Source organism: Montipora capricornis, chromosome 9, assembly GCF_036669925.1.
Source record: "Montipora capricornis isolate CH-2021 chromosome 9, ASM3666992v2, whole genome shotgun sequence".
NCBI lineage: Eukaryota > Metazoa > Cnidaria > Anthozoa > Scleractinia > Acroporidae > Montipora > Montipora capricornis.
In genome coordinates this window covers 26,764,025-26,789,606 of record NC_090891.1, presented here as the reverse complement: position 1 = coordinate 26,789,606, position 25,582 = coordinate 26,764,025, and the positions used below count along the sequence as shown (strand labels likewise).

General features: G+C 39.0%; 2 protein-coding genes across 18 annotated transcripts in view; one reads left to right on the top strand and one right to left on the bottom strand.

The window, feature by feature from the left end:
- Positions 1-11,859, top strand: part of LOC138015952 (histamine H2 receptor-like) — a 30,135-nt gene extending 18,276 nt beyond the window's left edge. For 5 of the 16 annotated variants that reach the window (XM_068863089.1, XM_068863087.1, XM_068863090.1 and 2 more), the window contains 2 exons: positions 2,239-2,388; positions 10,531-11,859. In XM_068863089.1, coding sequence (XP_068719190.1) covers positions 10,621-11,637 — 1,017 coding nt within the window. In that variant the 5' untranslated portion in view covers positions 2,239-2,388; positions 10,531-10,620 and the 3' untranslated portion in view covers positions 11,638-11,859. Of the gene's footprint in view, positions 1-512; positions 666-1,754; positions 2,059-2,238; positions 2,389-3,697; positions 3,892-4,330; positions 4,349-5,705; positions 5,817-10,530 lie in introns of those variants that run through there. The other 11 variants (XM_068863085.1, XM_068863094.1, XM_068863086.1 and 8 more) reach the window with 11 other exon arrangements.
- Positions 11,860-12,004: 145 nt separating this feature from the next.
- LOC138015954 (uncharacterized) lies at positions 12,005-20,887 on the bottom strand. 2 transcript variants are annotated; one of them, XM_068863100.1, is made up of 4 exons: positions 19,719-20,887; positions 16,433-16,653; positions 13,985-14,086; positions 12,005-12,913 (listed from the first exon to the last, which is right to left on the bottom strand). In XM_068863100.1, exons 1-4 carry the CDS (start codon positions 19,777-19,779, stop codon positions 12,782-12,784), a joined length of 516 nt encoding a protein of 171 aa, XP_068719201.1. In that variant the 5' UTR covers positions 19,780-20,887; the 3' UTR covers positions 12,005-12,781. The 2 variants fall into 2 exon arrangements, with proteins under 2 accessions (XP_068719201.1, XP_068719202.1); XM_068863101.1 differs by lacking the exon at positions 19,719-20,887 and having other exon boundaries at positions 16,433-17,331.
- Between the last annotated feature and the right edge of the window lie 4,695 nt (positions 20,888-25,582).

The following is a 25,582-nucleotide window of genomic DNA, read 5'->3' as shown; positions in this document are numbered from 1 at the left end:
ACCATTTAACCGTTTTAAAAATAATTCCGGATTTCCTTAACTTAAATGGAAATCAATTGATAATGTCGGTTCGGGAGGAATACTTGTCGAGTGGGTATCTTAACCTCCGGCGAAGTTCCTACCTACTCCATTCAAAACACTCAAAGAAAATTGATTGAAGCAAAGAACACGAAAGTTTAATACCGCATCTGAACTAAAAACGTGACCTCGTTACAGACCGTCTTAAGTTGGTCAGGGAAAGAACGACATTCAGGGTAACGGTTAGGGGAGAAATGAAAACGTCTGTCAACTTAACCTGAAAACGAAGTGTTTTAAAGGAGAAAGCAAATTGCGTGATCTATCAGTTATTGATTAGCACTTTCCGACATTTTTCATTGTTGCTGTTAAAAGATGGTGACGCATTTAAAGCACGTATTTTCTTTGAAAACAGCGCATGTGCAAACAGAAATAAACCACGGAAATAAAAACGAATTGGGCGAATGATTTCCGCCGGCGATAAATATGACAAATTTTATGGTGCTAGAGTAGTCTGCTAGAGTTACAACCAAAGCTATGCGGGAGCGATTTCATACCCCTTTGATATCAATTTAATTCAGTGAATGGAGTAACCGCAGATATTTTGGCGTGGACATGAAGGAGTTTAGAGGAGTACTTTCAGTATAGCGGTGAGCACAAAATAATTTTTTGGCGGCAGAATTATTGACCCCGGCGCATGTAAATATTGAACAAAATGGTAATGCACTCCGCTAACTATATTCTTTGTGGAGCAAATACATATTTGTGGAATATGACTCAAACATTCGTCTAAAACTTGACTTTTTCTGAAATTAAACTTTCATTTTTCTTTCTTTCCTTTATGTCGCGGAGTCGCCAAAAAGAGACTTTTCTGAGCTTGTGTCATAAAAAAAGTGATAAGGGTAGCGACAAAGAGCTCTTCAGTCTGTTATGTTATAGTCAAGTCTAGAGAAAATCGATGCATATCTACGCTAAATCGTGCTGGTGAATTAAAAAGCTTTCAAGAACCGCCGGCGTGTAAACTGAATATGACTGGCACAGGGAGGCATGATACAAAAGACATTCACATTTGTTAATGTGATACATATACATTTATTGTACCATGAAAAAACCTAAAATGATTTAAATTTATGTATCCTCATAAAAGTCGGCTATCATAGATTTCGATCGACTATTTTCAATTTTTGTCAGACGCAAGTATCGAGGCGGCAAACTAATTTGTTTTTATCTGCAAAATTCTCCCCGAGAATTTTACAAGTATTTTGAACTACAAACACAGAAATTTAACTATTGTAAATAAACATTTGCCTCTATTAGTTAATTACAACAGCATAAATGGCTTAAAATTTTAATATATAATTTTTTTAACCTACTCCACTAAGCAACTTTTGACTCCTAAAATGTTATCAAAGTAATTAAAACTATTAAAATTTTCAAAACTCAGAGCACAATTTAGACTAAAAAGACTAGACAAATGGAATATTTCGTTCGGATCTACCGAACTTCGTCAGCCACAATGTAAATTTGAAAGTTAAGAAGGGTTATATAATGGTCTCCAGGGGGCTAAAATTATCAAAGTAATTATGAATGAACGCCAACCCCGGTAGACTTTATTTTATAAGCAATACTGATTCTAGACGATACACGAACGTAGAAATGTCTGATTGAATTACACTTCAGTTTGACAGCGTTTACAGGAAAGTTAGAGTTCGTTAGAATTTCGCTTTTCAAAGAATACCAGATGATGGTTAATTTTATCATGACAATGACATACGAAGAGAAATGCCCTGCGGTGTGGTACTTCGTATCTCACCATTAACGCGGGGTGATATCCTGTTTGAAAAGACTGTCTTATAAATTTGAGTACTGATCTACCACTGACAACAAAGGCGCACTTAAGCAAATTCTGAAATGGTTGTTGTTGATAGAATTTGTGCCCAATCAAATTCCTTGGAGTGAGACCAAAAAATCTTCCAAGCGTTCCCCATTAGGATTGTCCGTCCTGTGGCTTTGCATCTACAAAACGATGGACCGAATGAAACGGTAACTAAAGATATATTTGCCTTTTTTGCAAAGTTAATGAAGAATCACAGAGTGCATTGTGATTCATTTGATTCGTACGTTACAGCTTTATGTAAACTATTTTTCGGCCTTCGTTAGTCGGCCATGAAGTATTATCGGCGTTTCCATTTTAAAATTTTAAAATCATTTTTATGTTTTCAGAAGATTTTCTTCGCACGCTTAAACGAGATCACACACATTTGTGACGATTCTTGAAGCACTGTTCTGTGAAATTAGTTCCTGACTCATTGAAAAAAGCTGATCACCAGAAAGCAACCCTTTGACTTGATTCCCAAGACCGAATTACGTAAGGTAAGAAATATGTATTTCGGTACAGTACACAATATATTTATCTCATGTGTGACTTGGTACAAAAATTTGCCACGAAATCAGACGCTTTTTCTCTACTGAAGAAGCCGTGGCCCATAGACTGCACAAACCGGCTGATCTTGGCAAGAAAATTATTGTCTTCAACAAACTGAATAACAATATATTCTTTCCTTTATCGTTTTCTTTGTTTTAGAAGGCCGGCAGTGGTGAGTTTTAGGAAAACTGTTTCTGACCGCAATAAAACAATATAATTTCGAGAAAAAACATCTGCTTTCTTTTTCAACGTGTGTTCAAAGATTGACAGACGGTCAAATCAAAACCGCTTTCGCTCTCTGAATTCCCTTAGTTTTTCTTTTTAATCCGATGTTTTGATCAAAATTTCTTTTAATTGACAATAAAGGCTGAGGTTTTGTGTGCGGTGAATCTTTAAGCACAAAATGGGCTTGAAAACGGTTGTGATGTGTTATCAAACTGCTTCGCAGCAAATAGCAAAAATACGTGAGCAAGTCGCTTTATTTGCCCATAGAACACACCAATAAAGCTTATGGTAATAGAAAAGTGAAGTGAATTTAATTTGACAGCAAATTTGTTTTAAGAAAATTGGTCTTATCTTCAACATCTGATCTTCGCTAAAATATCAAGGACTTTATCGACGTATTAAAGGGCCTTAGTTTTTGAAACATGACCGAGCCTTTAACATGTCAGTTGCGTTTAAGATGCTCCAAAAGCGTAAAAAATAGTTTAGAGCAAGACGAATAATGTAAATTAGTTAGCCTTTAATTCAGATTTGCTTTGCGAATAAGTAACTCCTTAAATTTAAAAAAAGTAATATGTCTTCCGATGATCTCGAATGACGGTTCTTCAGTAAAAAAATTGTGTATGCCCTGACCACGATCCGCATGTAAAGGTTCCATAGAATCACGACCGATATAAGTCTATTAATAAACGGCACGTTTTTTGTTTCATCCATCCTGTTTTGGTAACTCCAAAATACATCTAACGTCAAAAAATGTTAGCTAAAGGTGATGTTTACTTTTCGCCTGTGACACGAGACAGGATTTAAGTCATTTGCGCAGAAGGTTTCCAACCAATTTGAACATTGCTTAAAAGAAATTGAATGTCTCCTCTAGTTTGATTAAAATTGAAATTCATATTTCTTTTAATTCAAAGCCGTGAAGTGTACTTCCGATTGTGTCGGCTGCAATTCGTCTCCTGTTCCTTTGTATTTGTAATATTGATATATTTTGCAAATAGGCGTATTGTTCTATGAACGTTCGCAGTCTGATTGAGTCGGGCATGTTTTATACTCAATCGGATTCTAAAGCCGGATCTTAAAGTGTCGAGTTTGTGGCTCTCTCAGCTCATCCATTAATCAAACTCTATATGAAGCAGTCTGCTTGCAAAATGCAGAGATTTTCCAGTAGTTGTTTTGACAGGTTGAGCCGAGAATCAAATTCAATGGAAAACATCAGTCTTCAATTGAAGGTATTGAAGGTGAATTTCTGTTAAACTGTTTATCACGTCATTCAGACTCTTTTTTCGGAAAAGTTAATACTCATTTCTTGACAATGAGTTCAAGTTTTTGGCGCTGCTTACAGTAACATGTTCATTTGTAACCTTGGAACTGAAATCGCAATAATTTGATCGTTATCTCCCTCTTCTTAACAATTTATCAGCTGTGCAACAGTGGTTTTTGTTTTTGTTCTTTTTTGCCAAAAGGATTCCTTTCTCGAGGCTTGATTGGTTCAGGAAGGGATCTACCCTTTAATCAATGTTCATGAATTTTGCTGGATTGTTGTGCAAAACAAACTATGGTTGCTAACATCCATCCAACTTCATTAAGAAAGAATATTCTTGCCAATTGCATGACTAAACTAAAGATCAGCATCCGATCTATTGTATTTACAACGACAATTCAACGAGCGAGCTCTTTGCCGACGAGGTAGGATGTAAACATAATTATTTCACCCCTCGGCATTTCCAAAAGGAAGAAAAATAACCATGCACTCACTCTTCCGCAAATTTGCATAGTTGTAATTTCAGTCATTCACTTGTGAAACGAATGCAATACTACAATTGTAGCGCTGAATGTATGTTTATCTTTCTATTTAGTAACGTGGTATCGATTTAGAGAATGTTGACATAAAAATTGAAGCCTTCTTCGTACATTCGAAAAGGTCAAGACTTTTTCTTCTGTCCACGTTCAAAGTGGATTAAATTTTGTTCTGGAGGGATTTAATCTTCTGTCCATGTTCAAAGTGGATTAAATTTCTTTCTGGAGGGATTTAATCTTCAAATGACTAATTAAAATCAACTGGGTTTGTGCTTTTCTCTCTCAAAAGACAAAGAAACTGTTCTTCTTTCGACAAAGGAACTAAACCTTTTAGTTACAGAATTTTAATAAACTAAATGACATTTGGCCGTTTAATTTTGTGCTGTTTTTCAATGCGTATGCCGCAAGTTCTAAAAAGAGTTATTGCATTGTCTCAGAAGCTGTTCAGAATTTATCACTAGCAACTCCTTCTGCTCGAATAACAACCACATCGAGTGCATGCTATCCAACGTGTGAGTACTTGAGGCGATTTCTTACAAACATGTGACCACAAATTCAATTCCCCCCAAAGCTGAACATCATCCTTTGCTGTCTCCAACACTAAAAGAGTGCGTATAGTATAACTAAAAAAGCGAGCTGCATGTGAAACACGCAGATATTCTAGAACATTTCGAATTTTTTCTTTGCCTCTGTAAGCCAACAACGTGGAATATTGCCATATTAATTAAGCATTTTAACGAAAATGCAAACATACAAAAGTCAATCTTTTCTTTTCTTTTCTTTTCTTTTTTTTTTCTTTTCTTTATTCAATTGAACCGGTGATGCATATTTGCAAGATTAAAAAATCGCAAAAAATTGGATGTTTTTTTTTTAATGTTGATGTTTATCAACAGAAAGTTATCATTACGGTAACCTAAATTACTTGATTTGCAAAGTCATGTTGAAAATTCAAATCTAATGATATCACTGTCTTAGAGGTTGAAAAAGAGTAGAAAGGATAACCAACAACATGATTGAAGTTACAATCATTTTATGTCAATATTTTAATATTTTTACTTAAAATTTAATAACCTGAAAGCCAAAAATTGTCAATAACGAAGTTTGGTTTTGTCAATATCACATTAGCTTCAATAAAAGGGCTTGGCTCTTGAAGCATCTGATTTAGGAAGCCTAATTTCCTGAATCGTTCCCGATAGTCATAGCAGATCCATTGTTGAGACACGACGTATCTTTCAAATTTATTCAGAGCAAAGACCTCTTGAGAAGAGAAATTAAGGCCAGTTCTTTGGCAAGATAAAGCCGTACATTCTTGAGACACCTAGAGGCTAAAAAACAAGTTAAAAATATCTTCGAAAAGGTAGGTTAATTGATTTAAATCAGAAGAACATTTATGGAAACAAGCGTCTTTAAAAACAGAATGACATAAAGGCCTTCCAAACTTTCCTCTTCAACAGCTGCGCTCGAGCGACCGTATTTTCCAAGTAGAATAGCTCTTTTTGTCCTTTTGTTTTCGTTTTTTGAGAAGAATGACCATGGCATTTTGTAGAACTAAACTGGCCCTGACATTTGACATGTTGCTAAAAGGTAGCTCCCAAAGGTAGCTCCAAAGGTAGCTCCAAATACAATTACCTTCCCCAAACAACTGTATTATAAAGAAATCATTCCAATCGTGCACTTGAGCTCTCAACTATACAAGCTTACAACTTGATAGTAGCTGGATTTTTTTCCATTTTTTTAAAATGAGATGCTTTAATTATGCCTTGATTTTTTTGTTTCAATTTACCCTGATTTTTATGAAGAAGTTTTGCCGACCCTCAACGAAGCCTTTATGAAACGACGATGAAAATGGATTATGAATTATGGATTATGATTACTCCACAATTTGCAATGTAACAAAAAAGCAGGACGGTCTGTCATTAAAAACGTCTTGCCGCAAGTGTAATGCTTTATCTTAGCAGTGCACAGTCTGTTTTCTTTTGTTTTTCACAGCTTAACTGCTATTTTATTTCTCACGGGTCATTTTTAACGTAATACGCTAGGACGTAGGCTAAGAAAGGGCGTAAAAAATAAAATGTGAAGTGAAGAAATGTGTTTTTATTTCTGGTGGCTCTTGCACACTCGAAGAAAACGAGGGAGCGCCTTTGCAGCAGTCGAACATACGGCCTTCTAATTACTTTATATACCTTATTCCAAATTGGCCGCCATTTTGGTATTCGTTTGTTTGATTGTAAATTGGCCCTTTTGACCTCGTTCTAGGTTAAATATGGTTTTTAATTTGAAAGCGAGGCCAAAAGGGCCAATTTGCAAGGAAACAAAAGAATACAAAAATGATGACCATTTTGGAATGAGGTGTTTGCGGAAGACGTACCTCTGAGTCATACGCGACAGTTGGAGCCGACTATTTCAGGTGAAATTAGCCGAACTAAGGTTCGACTCTTGCAAAGAATGACTCGGCTTTTTCCGAGTATCCCCGAGTCAAAATCGGAAAAATTCGTCTCTTCATTTCGTTTACCACCGTAAGAAATGAGAAAATCTTTGCTGACGTCATTGTTTACAATGAAGGCAACATGCTATTTACAACATGACTTTAAAAGGCAAAAGAACTTGTTAAACTTAGTTAAACCGATCTTCAGTTTTAAGTCTTTTGGCTTTGATAACGAGCAAGTTATTAGCCATCAAAAACTGATAATCTTGGGTTGCGAAGGCGCCAATGATTCCCTATATACTTTGTAAAAATGTTGTATTTTCAAAGCAGAATCGTTGCTCAGAGATTATCTGGTACATCAGGTTAAAATTTTCAGGGATGACTCATTATGCAATGTAATTTCAATATTGAGTACTTTATTCTTGGCAGACTATAGTCTTGTGTTAATGACGCAAAAATGTAAACAAAAATTTCCCCGTTACCATCTCATTGATTACAGGATAAATCTGATTCCACGGCCAGGCCAGACTGAACAAAAAAATAAAATCTAGTCGGACATCGGCTCTGAGATACGGTTTTCTCGTTCAGGCATAAGTAAAATGTTATTAGCTTCATTGAATTCATTGGCTTGAATGATGATCAAAAAAAAAAAAAACCTTGAATCAGTCAATTTCTTCTACTATATTTGGGACCGTTCGTTGTCCCGTCTTTTAAACCAGAAACTAGGGACTTTAAGATCTACGACGACCGCGTCGACGAAATGTAACTCCTGGCCAGGCTATCGTAAGTCTTTCGCGATCGCGATGATTTCATCAGCGCGGTTTCAGAGTAAAAGTAGAAAATGAAAGGTTCACATCTATTCGACATCGATACGGTGATTTTTCCTCTGGCGCCGAAGTTGCTAACAGCCACAAAACACGTGTTTGGACGAGAGATAGAAGAGTCTAAAGGAAGAGATGTAGCATTTGCGAGCGATTGGCTTACAAAAAAGGTCTTCAAAAGGTTTTTATTAAAGACAGGAGGAGCCGACGATGATTTTTCTTTAGTAGGGTATAACAGACAAATCCGACTATAGGGTAGGGCATTTGAACACCATTTTGGCTCGAGGGGGCGGGAATTTGAACGATACAATCCTCAAAAGTTCAAATGCCGGGGCAAGGGGGGGGGGGGGGGGGTGTTGAAGTTTCGAGTTGATCGGTGCATAAGGCGTTCGCTAAATATGTCTTTAGTTTTGGAAATATACCGCATTTTGTACTAGTGCCCAGTCCCCTATGGAAAGTGATTTCTTTTTTGGACCTTTATTTAAAAATTATCTTCAAATGTCCAAGCACAGAAATGATGTACCCAACGGTGTTAACATCATAAAGGTAAATCCAGCCACCAGAAAATGCCATGAAAAAGTGTTGCCGTTTGGCTGTGAAGATTTCTTTGCTAAAAATAATTTTGACATGTCAAGTGATAATATATCATCCTATGTAACAGTTAAGGTTTCACATCTTATTGCTGCTAACGATTCCCAAAGTTAGTTCGTGCTATATAAAATGGATCAATAGTTAGACCACCCCCTCGCTTATTTTCATAAAAGAGATCTGGGCCCAGGCCTTAATTCACCTGAGTTAAAACAGCTCAAAGTTATATTTTGAAGTGACGTATTCGTCGCCGTAGCCATCGTAGCTCCTGAACCCACGACGGCGACTTCAACTAACGGCTTCGAGTCGGAAGAATTTAAGGTGCAAAAGAGTGGCTCTGCTCGGCAAGTTTAACTGTCAAGGATTTGAACAACTGTTTTCCGTTCTCTGCAAATTTGCAACACAAAATTGAACTTCTATAAATTTTTTAACGTCAGAACAAAACGGCAAATTTCTAATTGCTCTATTATTCTGAAATCCGATCCTACCAATTAAACCGAGTTACGGGATAGATCATGGCTCGTTTTTAGAAGTTGAAATAAATAATGGGAGAATCACAAAAATCAGTTAAGGGTGAATTTGCAGTTTCCATGACGATTTCGTTGACCCTCGCCATACTAGAACTTTACGCCCCTAAGATCAACCAAAAAAAGCTCTGTTCGGTGAATAGATATTTAAAGATTAGAAGGGATTTGTATTCAAAAAGCTTAGAGTACCTGACATTCTTAATTCCTTTCATACTTGTAAAAACAGTGATTGATTAACATAATTCGCAAAAAAAAATCGTTGATTCTGCAATACATGTTCGATCGACCATTGTAAGTGGACGTTACAATTAACAAATTGATGTCAGTTTTTCATGCGTCTGTCCTGTTATTGATCATGAATTTCGTCATAACATTTTCAAAGTAGTTGTAGATCCACGAGGCGATACAGCTGCGATAGCCTAGTGGATCCGTAGACTACTGTACTTTGACAATGTTATGACGAAATTGATTTTCAATAACAGGACAGACGCTTGAAAAAATGACATCATTCTGTTTTTTACAAAAACCTAAATGCAGAGGTGTCAAAATTAAGTAATAACACGAGAATTAAGCGAGACAAAAATGCTAGAAACTTCAATAGACCCATATCAATCACTGTCCAAACAAAGGATTTTGCCCGTCTAACCTCTCGTTCAATGTGAGGCTGAACGGGCAAAGACAATGCAAAGACAAAGCCTTCATTCCCCAAGGACTCCAAAATGGCCGCAGAGTGATAAAGGTGAATTTGACGCTAGCAATATCGCGACATTATCGCATAAATTATAAATTTGTGTATGTCCGCTTATTGACAACAAAAACTAGCCAATGAGCGGGGTTTTGCCAAAAGCAGGCCCGCGGCCCACGGCGACGGCCCACGGCGACGGCCCGGCGGCCCGTGGAGAGAGGGAGGAAAACCGGAGTACCCGGAAAAAAACCCTCGGAGTCAGATTGAGATCGACTGAAACTCAGCCCACATACGACCCGAGACCAGAGTTGAACCTGGGTCACAGAGGTGGGAGGCACGGTTGATGACCACTAAACCACCCTGACTCCCCTAGAATCCTTGTTTCTGTTTGTTGTTGTAAACAAACGAAAACAACAGAAAATGACAACATTTTTCACTTAGCAACATGCAGCGAAAGAAAGGATCGAAAAGGATTGAAATGATTATTAAAATGGTAAACGAATTCAAACTCACCGTCTTTCATTTGCGCGCCCAAACCCGATGCAAATCTGAGCATGCGCGTGGATTTACCGCTGGACAACAAAACTGTGTGGGCCTCCGGGCCACCGGGCCGCCGGGCCGCCGGGCCGTCGCGGGTCGTGGGCCGCGGGCCGCTGGGCCGTGGCGGGCCGTGGGCCGCGGGCCTGCTTTTAGCAAAACCCCCAATGAGCGCGCGAATATCTTGCAGCTATTGTAAAACTTACAGTCTTATGTACGTTATAATTCGAAATAGATATACGTCAATAGACACGCGCTATTCCTCTCTTAGAACTCAGCATTGTAACGTTTAACGATAATTTGAAATTCTATTGACATGTATCTATTTACGTACATAAGACTGTAAGTCAGTTCAAATTCGTATTGTACTGTGCACGTGAACTGCAGAATCAAAGGTGTTTTTCAATTTTTTACGAATTCTAGTTTATTTGCTGTTATCAAGACCATTTGATTAACAGAGCCATTTTCTCTTTCATGTTCTAACAAAGAATAATGACTGTGAGAATTAAGTCACTGAACTACAGATAAGCTGTAACCACTACTGTGAGGGATTCATTTGTCTCCAGTGCAAATCAACAATGAACCAAACCGGTCAAACCATATTGAGGGGGACAGAAGAAACAGGAAATAATACCTTCGAGGAAGACGACGAAGAGATATACACGCCTACCTTTCATGCCCTAACTGATATTGTTGGGATTTTATTGGCGCTAATAATAGTGGTCCTAAATACTATGGTTTTCATCTTAGTCGGCAAAAAGCGTTCCTTAAGGACAACAACTAATTTCTTCCTCATGGGGCTAGCTGCAAGCGATCTTCTTACAGGACTCGTCAGTCTTCCCGTAGCCATAACCTGTAACATTTTTCGAGAGCATGGGGTGTGTTTTTCAACTATTTACATCTGGATGTTCACCTCATTTCTGACTTTGTCGCATATTCTAGCTGTCACCGCCGATCGCTTCATAGCGATCATGTTTTCGCTCAGGTATCCTCAAATCGTAACCGCACGGCGCTGTTACATCGCTCTGGGTTTTGTGTGGATTAGCTCGCTTTTGATTTCATTGCTTCAGCTGTGCTGGCAAAAACCCACTGGCTATGATCCGAGCAAATTCCTCGCAGAAGAATACAGAAATCAAGAATTCGCTTTCAATGTAACCTGTTTCGTGGTATATCTCGCTATACCAGTGGCTTTCATGGCTTTCACGTATTCAATAATACTTCGTGAAATCCGAAGACAGAATCGGCTTCAAATTGTCAACGTTCCCGCAGAGTTTCATGAGCAACGCCAATGGAGGAAAAGAGAATGGAAGGCAATAACTATCTTTCTTGCAATGTTTTCAACTTATGTCGTGAGTTGGCTTCCGTTTTTTCTCCTTCGTTACAAACAATATGAAGAAGAGGATTTCTTCCTGCCCTCTTGGGCTGAATACGTGTTCGGGTATGCTCGGTTCTTGTCGTCGCTTTTAAATCCGTGCATTTACATCTTCGGCAAGGAGGACTTTAGGAAAGCTTGGGAAGCTTTGTTCACTTTTAAACATTCAGAAAGATACGGTGGAAGGTCGGATCTGGTTATGATTATGAGTAGTCTAGTGTAAATGTGTATCAGACGTGGTTAATGGTTCTTACATACAGGGCAAATGCAAATGACGTTCAGACGTGAGCCAACGTTCTCTTGATCAGTGGTTGGATTCGAAGAGCTGACGGCTGGTTACGCGGAACGTGGGCTTTTGTCTCGCTTTTTCAATACGTTGAAACGTCTTCGCCATGGTTCCCATTTATCATAGGAAAACACCAATAAAAGAGCAAGAAAAAGAGAACTCGAATATTTTCATCACCAAACTAGCTGTCCTAACAGATTCTTCAGATGATCGCTCATCATTCTCAGTAAAAGTCGAAGAGTAATTCAACAGCAAGGAATTTTAAGCCATAAATGGCATTGACGTGTTATTGACATTGTTTTGGCATGTTAACATTCACTTTTGTCTTGTAAAATAGACCAATGATAGTAAAATTCTACACACAAGGCACGGCCCAGATCTAATTCTCTCATGCCGTTGATTTGCTCAAAGACAAACTCAAGTAATGTAGGCGACCATCACACGTAGGAATGTAAGATACGGGGGCGCATTTGGTGTGATTTTTCAAAAATGGCGAGCAAGCTGACGCCTATCTTCCCTCGCGATTGCATCGCTTTGCGATACTTCACATGTGTATTTCCTTCTGTGTGCGTGGCATATGTGAATCAGTTAAAATTCTAACTTTAAGTCAAATAATTAAGATTTATTCATACCACAGTTAATTACCATGTCAGAAATAGCGCACCTGACCTCACTTTGAAACAGAGGCATAAATTATACTGGAGGCTTATTATGCAAAAAGAGGGGGTTTCGCACGGGGCATCATAATTATTCACGGTCAAGGGTAGACAGTATACCGAGATTTGTCTTTGAACTGCGCATGGCTTTCAATGGGCCATTGTCTTGAGTCTTGGTGCTCAAATGTTGAAAGGGAAATGAGTTTGATTTGCACAAGAATACCCAACCCATTTGAATGGTTGTGCACCAGGATTCGCTTTGAAACTGAGGCATGCAGTAAATCGGAAATTGGGCTATCGATTTTACAGAGCTTTCAGAAGGCCTCGAAAACGTTGCCAACATCGTATCTATTTATTTCCCATTCAATTAATCATTTGACAATAAAACGCTTAACAACGTATTTACGGCCGTTTGTCCAACAGCACTACCCTGCTATTCCAGATCCTTCTCCATGTCCAACGCATTTCTTGTACATTCTTAAGCACTTTCTCCGAGTTTTGCGCGATGATGGTCCTTTTCTCGGCGCACAAGATCTCAACTTCTTGATACACATTCTCTATATGACGCGAAAAAAAAAAGTATTTTTTAACGAAGAGACGCCAGTATGTTGATTCGGGGTTATTCACCAGCAACAGTCAAAGCTATGACCCACCGATTTCTAGCTCGGATGCTCTCCTACTAAGCTATATGAGACCGGTGGAAACTAGACCATTAAAACTAGGCCCAGTCGACAATTGCCCAATGAGATTCATGCTACTTTTCATACATATGACAGCGTGTCACACGGTGCTGGGTTCCTTATTAATTAAGCCTAAGAACAGCGTGTAAAACTTTTTGTGTGCTGTGTCAAGAGAGTATGAAGGTAAGAGAGGTAATCCCTCATATTGGCCCTATTCCCATCGTAATCCCTCTTAAGTTATTTTTAGATCGCCTGCGAGATCCGGTATTCCCACAAGGGTTTACTGATAGCCAATCATATGTCCTCATTTTTACCAATGTTGACAGCTGAGCGAATTGCCACGCAATGATTCGCGTCGTTCGTGAAAATGGGGACGTATGATTGGCTATCAGTTAACCCTCGTGGGAATACCGAATGTCGCAGGAGATCTAAAAATAACCTAAGAGGGATTACGATGGGAATAGGGCCAATATGAGGGATTACCTCTCTTACCTTCATACACTCTTGTCTGTGTTTAGTTACCCGGCCTTTGAATAAAAGCGAGGCTGGAGTTGGCCTGATAACTAAGCACAGAACTGTAAAATGGTCTATTGTCTTGCCTTACTACTAGGTCAATATTAAAATTGTGGAACTGTGTCATTTTCAGAAATGAAATAAAGAATGGTATATGTTGACCTCTGTCGAAAAATGTATTGATACTTAAGCAAATTCAATCAAAGACGGAGTATTCAGAGAAAAAGTTACGGGAGAAGAGTTGACAAACAGCAAACTCGACCCACTGATGACGCCGATTCTGGGAATCGAACCCAAGCTGCATTGGTGTGAGTCGAGCGCTCTCACCATTGCGCCAACACTGCCCCTGATGACAACTAATGGGTTGCGACATACTAACTACTAACTATGGTTGAGATAAACGACACGACATGTGACAATCCTACCAACACTTACCAAAACTTTCTCAGGCTTGCATTTTCTCACGAACGTTTTCAAGCATCTTCTAGGGTTTGTCCACCATAAACATTCTCTAGTCTCCTTGAGTCGGCAATTTTTCTGTGCAAGGAAGAAATAAACGACGTAATGTTTTGCATCGTTCAGAAAAATTGAGTGTTTTGCCGTACATTTGACTAACAATAAGAACTCAAAATATTAAGTCACTGTGGGAGGCGCAGTGGTCTCTTGGTTAGTGCGCTCGACTCCGGATTGAGTAGTTCGTGTTCGGGCCCTGGCCGGGGACCTTGTGTTGTGTTCTTGGGCAAGACACTTTACTCTCACGGTACGTCTCTCCACCTGGGTGTATGTGGGTACCGGTACCGGCGAATTTAATGCTGGGGGTAGCCCTGCGTTGGAGTAGCATCCCATCCAGGGGGGAATAGAAATACTCCTTGTTGCTTCATGCTACACATGGCCATCAGTGGGAGGTGATAAAATTTAACCTGTCAATCGTAAAAGCTGCCTTTTTGTACTCCCATTGGTCGAGCGAAATCATGCGATTCAATCAATTCGCACCGCACCGTGACAACATAACCACGGTTCGGGGTACTAATTATAATTGGGAGAGATCTATTGGCTTTTTCGTGAATTTAAACTACACGTCTAGGGCAGATTTTTGCTGAAAATTGAAGCCAAGGAGACGCACGGTAGATAATAAACGTTTGACGTACAAAAGGAGAAAATAAAATAGGGCAGGAAAGCAGGGAAGTTGCTGTTCGGAAAGATGAAAACACCCAAAATGCTAATAAAATTATCAAAATAATGGCCTAGTAACTAGAAGCCGGAGCTACCAAGCTAAATAAGAAAACAATATAGTTGATCGAAGGAACGAGGTGGAGAAATATGACTTCGGTGGATGATTTCGTGTGGAATTTTGCAGAAATATCATGTTTCATTGCCCAGAAAACATGAAAATTTGCCTCGAAACAAGTCCTAAAACCGCATCGGCTTTTAATTTTCTATACTAAAGATTAGGCCTAGGAAGGGTTACGTTTTTGCAAACGTTGGCCGTGTCTCACTTATGTTTCAACAGAATTAACTATTGGAGGGTAATGTGAAGTGCTATTTTCTACCCATGTAAACCATGTGCCCAGGGTGGGAATTGAACCCACTACCTTCGGGTTAAATCGCCGCCGCTCTAACGACTGAGCATTTTCCCAAAGTTCTCTGTCAGTTGCAGGTAGAGGATTAACATATGGGATATTCAAGGTTCATGACGTTTATCTTCTCCCTCAAGACACCACTTATGACACGAGAAAAGCTGCCGCTTAGCTGTGAAGTGTCGGAAAAGACCTTTTTTTTTGTGCAAATGCACCTCTATTTAACGGCCAAATGATAAACCATTGGAGGGTTACAGAAGTTACGGGGTTACCGAAATTACAGGATTACAAAAGTTACGGGGCTACTATTTTAGTTTTGCATCGTGAAACGCTGTTCTGTTCTACGTAACTACTTTGTATCACGAATGATTGTTGTGTTCTATGAAAAATTGTTTTGTATCGCAAATGATTGTTGTGTTCCGTGAAAAATTGTGTCAGTAGCGAAAGATTGTAGTGTATCCAGCTCAATATTGAGTTGTGTTTTACCATTGTGGGCCACCGTATTTATCCCTAGAGAATACAAGCATATTTCATCTTAAAGTACTTATTTCATTAATCGAACTTTCATACTCTAGGTACTCGCACTACAATTGGCCAGCTTAGCTTGACAGTGTACACTTCAAATACATTTGTTTACCAAGAGAGAGAAAAGCAATCTCGTTGCAATTATCCTCCTTTGCTTATGTTTGCTCTGCTGGTTGCCGAACAAACGTTCGTGTCAAATCTTGGAATTTTGTCTTAAAAGATGAAAGATTATTTTTCCCAGTAAATTATTGCGTAGAAATTTATCTCCGCACAGTGTAGAGTTCCTTTGTTCGATTTCGTTCACGGAACGTGAAGCTTTAATAAATTTATTTGAAATCATTTTTGTTGTAGTAACGGATGGTAAGTATATAGACGTTATTTGACTAAGATGCGCTCAATCGAAAAAATGAACTTGAATTTTTGGATTTAATTTTTTGTTACAATCGTCTAAATGGGTGAAGTGGTTATGAATATCGAAGAAAAGCCTTCGAACGGAGTTAATTTTTAATCTAAGGCAAATTTGACAACGAATATGTTTCCAAAATCACTTTTCTCCTTGAACAAGTCGGGTCGTGCTTGATCAGATGTTGAACTTATAATAAACCAAAGCAAAAGACGCAGTCAATCTTGCTTCATTTTGGAAATGAAGTTGCTTGCTATAGCTACTAAGAGCCGCCACCCTCGCCTTGCCTACGATAGCTAGCTGGCCCTCGCCTCCCTTCAAATGGTTTCCGCTCATTACAAATCCAATTCAAAATCTTTAAAATGAAATATTAAGTACCTTTCTACGGCCATCGTCCTCGTCATCATCATCATCATCATCATCATCATTATCATCATCATCATCATCATCATCACCATCATCATCGAATTTCTCATCCTCGACAAAATTTGCGTCGTGGTCTTCAAAGCCTTCCCTGTATTCGCGGTTTAGCTGAAAGTCTCCTTCGCCCTTCACAGCTTCACCTTGGTTACTCTCCCCGACACGATGCGGGTACACTTCTGAGGCGAGACCAATAACAACTATGGCAAGAATAACCCTCATGATTTAGAATAAGTGTTTCAGTGTTCTCTTTCTTCGTTCGAAGTTCAGGTTGAGAGACTCAGCTGGGAAAATATATGAAATTCCCATGCCGTCTCCACGTACATTGAAATTTAAACTATCGGCAGTGATAGAGTAAGGAGGGGTTGGAAATAGTATGGGATGAAAGCAGAACCACTTCATTTCGTGGGTAATGTGATAGGAATCATCCTAAGAAAAAAGCAGTGAATAGGGAAAGAATTAAGAGTATAATTTCTAGTTAAGAGACCATGCTTGATCAATGCAATTCTAAAGTTTTGTTATGCCGAAAGACTGCTCAGTAATTCTCGTTAAGAGAGAGGAAAGTTGTTTTGGGCCCCGCACGAAAAATCTCCCTGCAATTTTAAAATTTCCTCCGTCCCCCTCCAGTATATGTCAATGGGTGGGGGAGGGGGAGGTAATTAAACAGCATTAAGAGAAGTGAATACAGTTACCAGACTTAAACAAACGACTTTCACAAACTGTCTTCGGTAAATTAAAGGATATTTTCCCCTTTTGTGATTCTTTGTCTGGCGTTGAATACTGCAAAATGTTTCAACCAAATCGATAACCAATAGTAGCCTGGTACTTGAGAAGGGAACCCATTCTCTACCTTGAATTAACGATTATCATTAATTAGTAAGTTGCTCTGAATTTACTATTATCGTTAATTTATTAATAAAAGACTGAAAGCGTGATATGGATTATGAAAAATGGTCCTATAGTTTTTAGTTTTTAGGAATTTTGATTAACCAGTCACCTAAACACTTGACCACCACACCGCTAACAGCTCGGGGGCAGTATTTTTAAACACTATTTGCTACAGCTGTATCATCACTCGGCAACAAACAATATTAAACACTGCAAAAGGTCGGTTTCCAAACTTCACGACAAATCTAAACACTTTAAAATCAAAGCTAAGACCTAGATTATTAATCTAGCTTAGGCCTAATAATTCTTCAGCAGCGATATTCTATGGGAGACTTAAATAAATGTTTTTTTTTTAATTCGGTGTCCTTATTTTTAGCGGTGAGGTGGAAAGAAGCGGTTCCTATAGAGTAGAAGATCCGGGCTCAATCTAATCCACGGATATATGTGGGTTATTGGCCAAGCTTGTTCGGTCAAGATGGCTCGATATTGGCCAAGTTCGTTTTTTGCGTGTTTAGGGACCGAGACGAAGCAGAGGCCCAAAAACATGCCAAAAAAAAAAAGAGAGAGTCCAATATCCAGCCATCTTGACAGAACAAGCTTGGTCAATAAAGGATTTATTATATGAGTTAAAACACCAAAAAATGATCATTAATCTTGCGGGACCAAGTGAGAAATCCCGAGCGGGCAAGAAAGCTCCATATTGCCCGCTCCGTCAGCCAATCACAGCGCGGGATTTGGTTCATCTTGCCGCCGCTTACGGAGCTAGTCATATAATAAAATTTGTTATTTCCTTATTTTCTCTGCTACCACATGTCCTGGGACGCAGTGTCCAAAATTAACGAAAGTAGTAAATTCAAAGCAAAATTAATTACGATTTATACGATAACCGTCAATTTCTAGAAGAGATCATGTTGTGAGCAGGGCACCCATTCTTGTTCCCAGAGCTGCCCCACTCTCTTAGCCGCTAGAGGCTGGGCACCTAGAGTGGTTCTCGTTCTCAGCTTCCCGCGGCTAAGTGCGCTATTCAACTTGTATATTTTAAGTTTTTATTTTATAGAGAGCCACAGGGTCGTCAGTTCACCATGCTTTCACGCGCTACCCTCTTAAACTAACGTCTATTGATGGATTGAATACTGCTAAAACAGTCGAAGACCGTCAAAGTGTGTTTGGGTCGAGTCAGCATGCCTCGCAGAACTGATCCGATGATGATAAATTAAAATATACGAATTATGCTAGCAGTGCTACTTTTTTAAACATGGGAAAAGTAATGTTAGTTTTCACAAATTATACCAAAAATTCTGCTAGCACGATCTATCATAAATGCATAATTACCAGCTGCTGAATGGAGATGTTAGCCAGCGCTTTTGAGCTGCGGAAATTGAGTGTTTTGCCAACCGAGAATATTACTAGTCTCTTCTGCAGGGACGAGGAAACCCTTTTTTGGCGGAAATCGCCCTTATTTACCATTTTCATAAAGGGTGCCCATGGATCGACTGTTTCTAAGTCTTACGTCGTGTTCTATTGCGATCAACCATTTCAGGTTGGTTGAGTTTTTTCGTGTTCCATTGGCAAAAAACCGTTTTCGGTTGGTTTAGTTGCTCAACTGTTTCAACCCGCATCAAAACGGGTTGAAACGGTCGAAAAAACATTGGTAACAACCCCTGTAATTTTCGCGGGCTCTTAAAAGCTGCTCTTTGCGTGATTAGTTGCGAAATTCGTACTGCTCGCGTGACGCTCTTTGTAATCAAGAAAGATGGTGTCCGCGTACCAAACGCTGGATGTTGAGCAACGGATACAAATAGGCCTAAGTGAACAACAACAAGAAGCTGTACCAAGTTGCTCCGTCACAAACGAAGATCATTTTATGCGGTGTACGGACGAATGCGTAAAATTGTTAATCACATTGTACCAGGTGCATGAACCGAAGTTTGCAGCCGAATGGCACAAGGTCGTTCAAAAAAGTTTGCATTGCTGTTTCTCAGGTTGATTTATACTCCTTGGTTTTGACTGAAATTGAACCTAGCCCAAATAATACTGAGTCACAGCCCAACAAGGGTATTTTTGAAAACTGTTTACTTCTTCTTCATCATTATATTCTTCGAAAGAATCATCCCACACATTAAACAAACATTGTGCAAAGTGCACGCAACAATGATGACCTTCACAATGTCATCTAATGTCATGCAAACTGTCCATTTCAAGGAAATGGAGGCGTCGGAAACGGGCTTTTAACAGACCAAATGCCCTTTCAATGACCATTCTTGTACTAGAATATACAAAATTGTAGTTACGTTCAGCTTGGGTGAGGTGACCATTATCTGTATAAGTGGTGAGAAGCCAATCTGCTAAAGGATACGCCGAGTCTCCAAGAATATACCTGTTCCCTGGGAAAAGCAGGTTAGGGTCAGCAGTGGCATCCGTAAACAGTGGAGAGTTCCTCAAAACTCTCGCATGATGGACACCCTGGCCAGCCTGCATAGCAATCTATAAACTTGATGTCATGGTTACACACAGCCTGCAAGTTCACAGAATGCCATCCTTTGCGATTGACATAATTCTCTGAGCAGAATCGCGGTACACTGATGGGGATAAGGCAGCCATCAATAGCACCTAAGACACAACGAAATCCTCGATGTTCCTCAAAAGCTGCCTCTTGTTTTATATACATTTTTTTTACGAAATAAGCTTTATTTTGTTCAATTATCAACACATGTAAATATTGCATTTTTTTTGGCATGAATATGTTTCAATGTTGTATTCAAACGATTACACACTGACTAATGATAACAGAATGACAACAAAATCTGTGAAAATACATGATCCGAATATTAATTTCTACTTGAAAGGAATTTGATTTCCGAGAAGTTCATGAGCAAGCAACAGCTGCTTCTCTAAAGGCATAGCGGCTCTTCCTCCTTTACCGATATTCTGAGGAATCAGCTCAGGGCAGTTTTTCAAAGACTCCATCAGCCACTCAAATGTGCCTCTGCTCAGACGAAAATTACATTTGAAACGATCGTCTGACAAGTTTGCTACAACTTCTTCTACCAATCCACGAATTCTAACCGCAGTTGTCCGTTCATTCTCTAAAAATAAGGTTGCCAATCCTTCAGGTTCATCCTCTGATTCATTTTTTACGACATCTTCTTCTAAAACTTCCGAGAGTACAAAAGAGAACAGCACGAGCACGGTCAGCAGCCGCCAGGTTTACCCCGCGGAGTCTGGTAATGACTATTCCCAGGAGTGACTGCGTTTTAACCAAAAATGGTTGGAAAAGTATGCTATTGGAAAACGTCAACCCCTTTAACCTAAACCGGTTTCGGTTGAAACGGCTGATCCCAATAAAACACGACCTTAGTAACATCGTTCATTTGTAACATGATTCAAAAGAATTCTGCTTGCATTGAATTGAATTGAAAAGAATACTACACCAGCAACCATTCGAAAAAAGACAGGGCTGCAGTCAAATAATGCCGATAAAAGCCTTTGAATGTAAATTGTGTTTATTTGTGTATTTATTTATTTATTTATTTTCAGCTTGGTCTTGTCCCAGTACCCAACGATAAAACTTCACTGGCAACATCAATAGCACAACCAACCAATCAAACAATGGAATACAGCATGGCGAACAAAATTTAGCTGAAACGAAACATAAACGATGTATTAACAAAGTGAAATGGGGCGAATACACTTAGAAACAAAGATCAGTAAACGCCGCATTTGCGGTTGAAATGATAACAGCTGGTTTCGTGTGATTGAAAAACTGAACCAGTATCTTACGGCTTGACCAGGCTGATATGTAAACGAGGAATGGAATTAAAATTTCTGTCGAGAACTGGTAAATTAAAAAAACGTTAAGTATTTGTACGCCACGTTTAGATGTTGTCGATGTTGGACTTAAAAGGTATTTTAATGCATTTGATATAAAAAAAATTAACAATAGCTACTTTACCTTTCACTTAGGGGCGGATCTCATTTATAAATAATATTCAAATACTTTTGTGCCATTAAAAAGCACGAATTGGCTTACATCGGACGTTAAAAGAAAAGAAGTATGATGTTTTTCGGAATTAACGAACCGGCTGCACGGTGAAAGCTGTGAAGAGCTATATAACGCTGTTCATAATATAATTGAAATGTATTTAGCATAACATCAGAAGCGAACAAAAGGATCCACTAATGAAATAAAGGATTTTTCGACGGCGAAAACGTATAAATATATAGCGAAATGCCGAAAGGAGAAAATTAAAACGAACTTGCCTTAAAAGGTCGAGGAAGCCGAAATGGGTCTCTTATTTATCTATTTACCAGGCCGTCAATCTACTGTGCTTAAATGATCAACCCTCGCGTCTCCAAGAGACGATTAAAAGAAAGTGGAGCAATTACGGCAAACGCCAAACTTGCTACTAAAGCATAAAAATTCTTATTCTAACTTCCTTCTTGTTTGAGAAGTTGCTCTATATCGGTAAACAACAGGCAATAAATAAGCTCAGCAAAATCAAACAAGTTTCTTTGAGTTTTCAGTTGACGTTTTCCCGAATGCCTAAGACGCGACGCTAAACAACCACGCGCGCGCTAGAAAATAAAGAAATAGATCAGTACTTCGTAAAGGCGTACTGTACCTGGTAAAAGGATTATCCACACCAAAGCTGCCAAAAGTGTGAGCAGAAAAACAAACGGAAACAAAAGGAAACCAAAAGCACCGCGAAGGAAAGCTAAGCAGTTCGACGCACAAGTCTTCTTTGCTTGACCCTTGTCGCTTGTCTCCCCGTTTTCGCATGATTCCACGTCTTTAGAACCTGCTACTAGAGGCTGAGCGCACTCGCCATCTTTGTCTTTTCTTCCGTTTCCCATGGCTAAAACCCCGATCCTAGCTTTTACTAGCAGTCCTTGAAACGGCGAAATTTACTTTAGAAAAACAAAGCGTGGCTTACGAAGCAGACAGATGTTCTGTGCTTGAATCGAAGTCGCATGCAGATTAACCCTCTCTATGTTTTTTGTCCGGCGGACAAACTTGATTATTCATCAGAGCATTTGCAAGGCAACTGATTTGCATTTGACACTTTTCGTTTTTTCAAATCGGTTGTCATAACTTCAAAAAATCTCCCACGGTTTCCTTTCCTCGTGCATGGACAAAATTTCCTTAAAGCTCAAGAAAGTTTTCGTTAACTGGTCGCGCAGATGTTATTAGGCCATATTAAAATGCAGGAATGACATACTCTGACACAGCCTTTTCCGCGTTTTTCTTATTACTCATAAATAAGTCAGAGACGGAGCACAGTTTCTTGAAACAAGAACGTCACCCAGTGTTATAGTAATAACACCTGCCGATCAATTAACTTCGTATACGTGACAGCTTTCCTCGAGCGAGAAGGTTTGCGGAAGAAATAGTAGCGTCACAGCGCCTTCGAAGAAAGCAACATTAATTTGCAAGAGCCAGTTAAAATTCGTATTGATCTCTTTAAACAATCTACTTTTACCATGCCACCAAAGCCCCGTAGGGAAAGGGGGAGGCGATGCGAGGGACTCAAAAGTAGGAGTCTTTAAGGTTTTGCAATGCAATTCTCTGTCTGAGCTGTTTATGTAAATTTCACACGCCTTCCAAGGTGCGCTACAAAGAGGCAATATGCGCAATATCTTGCCAAACGTTAGCGAAATTGAAGTATCTGGCAATGTCTCAAGAAATTCTACTGGTTTTGGTGGTCAATAAAAGCGTTGACTGTAATTGTTTTCGTTATTTTTTCATTCCGGCTGTACTCTTTCATCTTCAATGTTTGAGGTAATTCACCAATATCTGTCTACTGCAAGCACCGACATAGGTGCCTTCATTATTGAATCTTTTTGTCGTCATGGATTTGCATTCAAGGAACAATGGGGCTACGCCAACGCTGAAAAACACAACATTGGTAAAAAGAGGAAAATATTCGTGCTGCACGTGCGCCCCGCATTTCAGTACATTTTATCGTCGTACTCTGCAAAACAAGGGAAATTGACCCATTTCGTTACGATTGGAGGACAACATGTCACGTGCCATCACAGGCAGCCCATGAGCCCAAGCTTGGTATGCGATTTATAGCCTTTGTATGGGAAATTTAACTTTGAGCAAATATATGCTAAAGTAAGCTGTAACTGTAGTTATAAACTTCACATACTTCTACGTACAGTTGTCCTCGTCTTTTCTGTGCAATCGGAGGGCAAACTTGCGTCCGTTTTAGACGGGTTTGTGGCTTCACAGGCTCCCCAAGCTGAAAATAGGTGGTGTATGCGACAGCTTGTGTATATAGAGAATTGTATGGGAAAATCACTAATCGTAAAAAAATTGTGTAAATAACTATCTCATTTGAAATAAAGTTTTCCTACCTCAAATGTGTGACGAACTTGTCTCTTTTGCCGAGTTTAGAGCCATTCTGACGCCGTTTAGTGAAGTTATCCGGAAACCGTTACTATAAGAATAGGAAGGCCGACCACTCCATCCATCGCTGGCCAGACCTCACTCCACAAATCGTTTTCTCCTAAACAGGAAAAGTCCCGAATCGCAATAAAAACAACAGTTCCAAAAAACCCAATAAATTTCACTCCAAATACGCGTGTTTCGGCGGCCGAAAGACTCCTGACGAACGAAAACTTTGACTTAAGATTCATCTCTTCGGCTTTCCTCAGAGGCTTGTGACCGGGCAGTCAACAACGGCCGCTCGCAAGCTGGTTTCACCAACCTCGTCAGAAAGTAAACTATAGTCTTCCGTTAACACTAGCTAGTCAGTACCTCCAGCAAGTCTCAAGTTTAAAATACTTTTTTTTTTCTTTTTTTAAATTTATTTTGTTACATGACACAACATTTACAATGCTACACACTACTTACAATTATTACAATACTTGCTATACTTACATTATTAACAATACTTACCATACATTACAATACTAACAGTAATTACAGTATCTACACTACTTACCAAACAAACGGTATTAATTTACAATAATTACCTATCGTGGTCATATATCGTCACAGAGTAGTCCAATAAGCACAAACACTACACACAGAAACACAAAGAGGTCAACAGGAGCAGCCTTTATTTCCACGCAGGGCAGGTGTGTTTCATAACAGTGTTGAATTAATTTAAACAGGGGTGCTCTTCAATCTAGTCCATTTCTTTTTAAAGGCGTTTAAGGTATTACTATCTTTTGCAATTTGTCTTTCAATTTCCATCGAGCTCAGGATTTTTTTTGTATATATTTCTAACTTGGGTAGGGTATTTCTAAGTCTGCAAGTGTGTATGTAATACCTAGCGATAAGAAGTGCATGGCGTAAAAGTAAGTCTCCTATATCATCGACCATGCCAAGACATAAGTTTAAAATATTTAGGTATTTATATTGATGGCCATTTATCTTGGCATTATCATATACAGCATTTATCTGTGATAAAGTTAGTAAGAGCATTAACATAATCGTCAAGGGGGTATCTAGGTAATCAATGTCAAACTAGCATCTATTATTCTCTTATCTACTCTTATTTACTATATGGATGCATACTGTGGGGTAATAATTGTGAAACTCCTTTGTTGCAGCTTATCATTTCAGACTGCAAAACAAAACAATTAGAATCATGAATGACGTTCCTTTACAAGATTATATCACTCCACATTATGTAAACCTTGGTTTATTGAAATTTCGTGACACTGTTAAAATGTATACATGTTTATTTTCATATGATCATCTCTGTGAGGATAAATTTAATAATTTTTCGATATCCCTCATCTCTGAGCAACATAATTATTCCACTCGTAGTGCATGCATCTTGTCAACATCTCTTTCTTCCCCATTCAAGAACAAATATACGGAAATTCTGTCCAACTGTCATTGGTAAACATTATTGGAATGCCCTTCCTCTTTCAATTCGTACAATATCAACTAAAATCCTCTTCAAAAAGCAATTTTTAAACATCATTTTGCTCAATATAATTTCCTTGCTTGCCGTTGTGGCATATTCCAGTGTGTGTTTGTACGTGACTGTGTTAAAGTGATTGTTTTGTTTCCTTTTTTATGTGTGTGCATGTTGAACTGAATGTTATTCTGGGAACATCCTAAGAAGAAGACCGGATAGAAAACTTATCAGTCTCAGCAAAGAAGACCGCACTTTTTATGCAGTGGTATATAAAGGCGACAGATTCAAGAAACAATCGCTCCTTGACACACATCCTCACTACCTTTCAGTAAGCTCACGA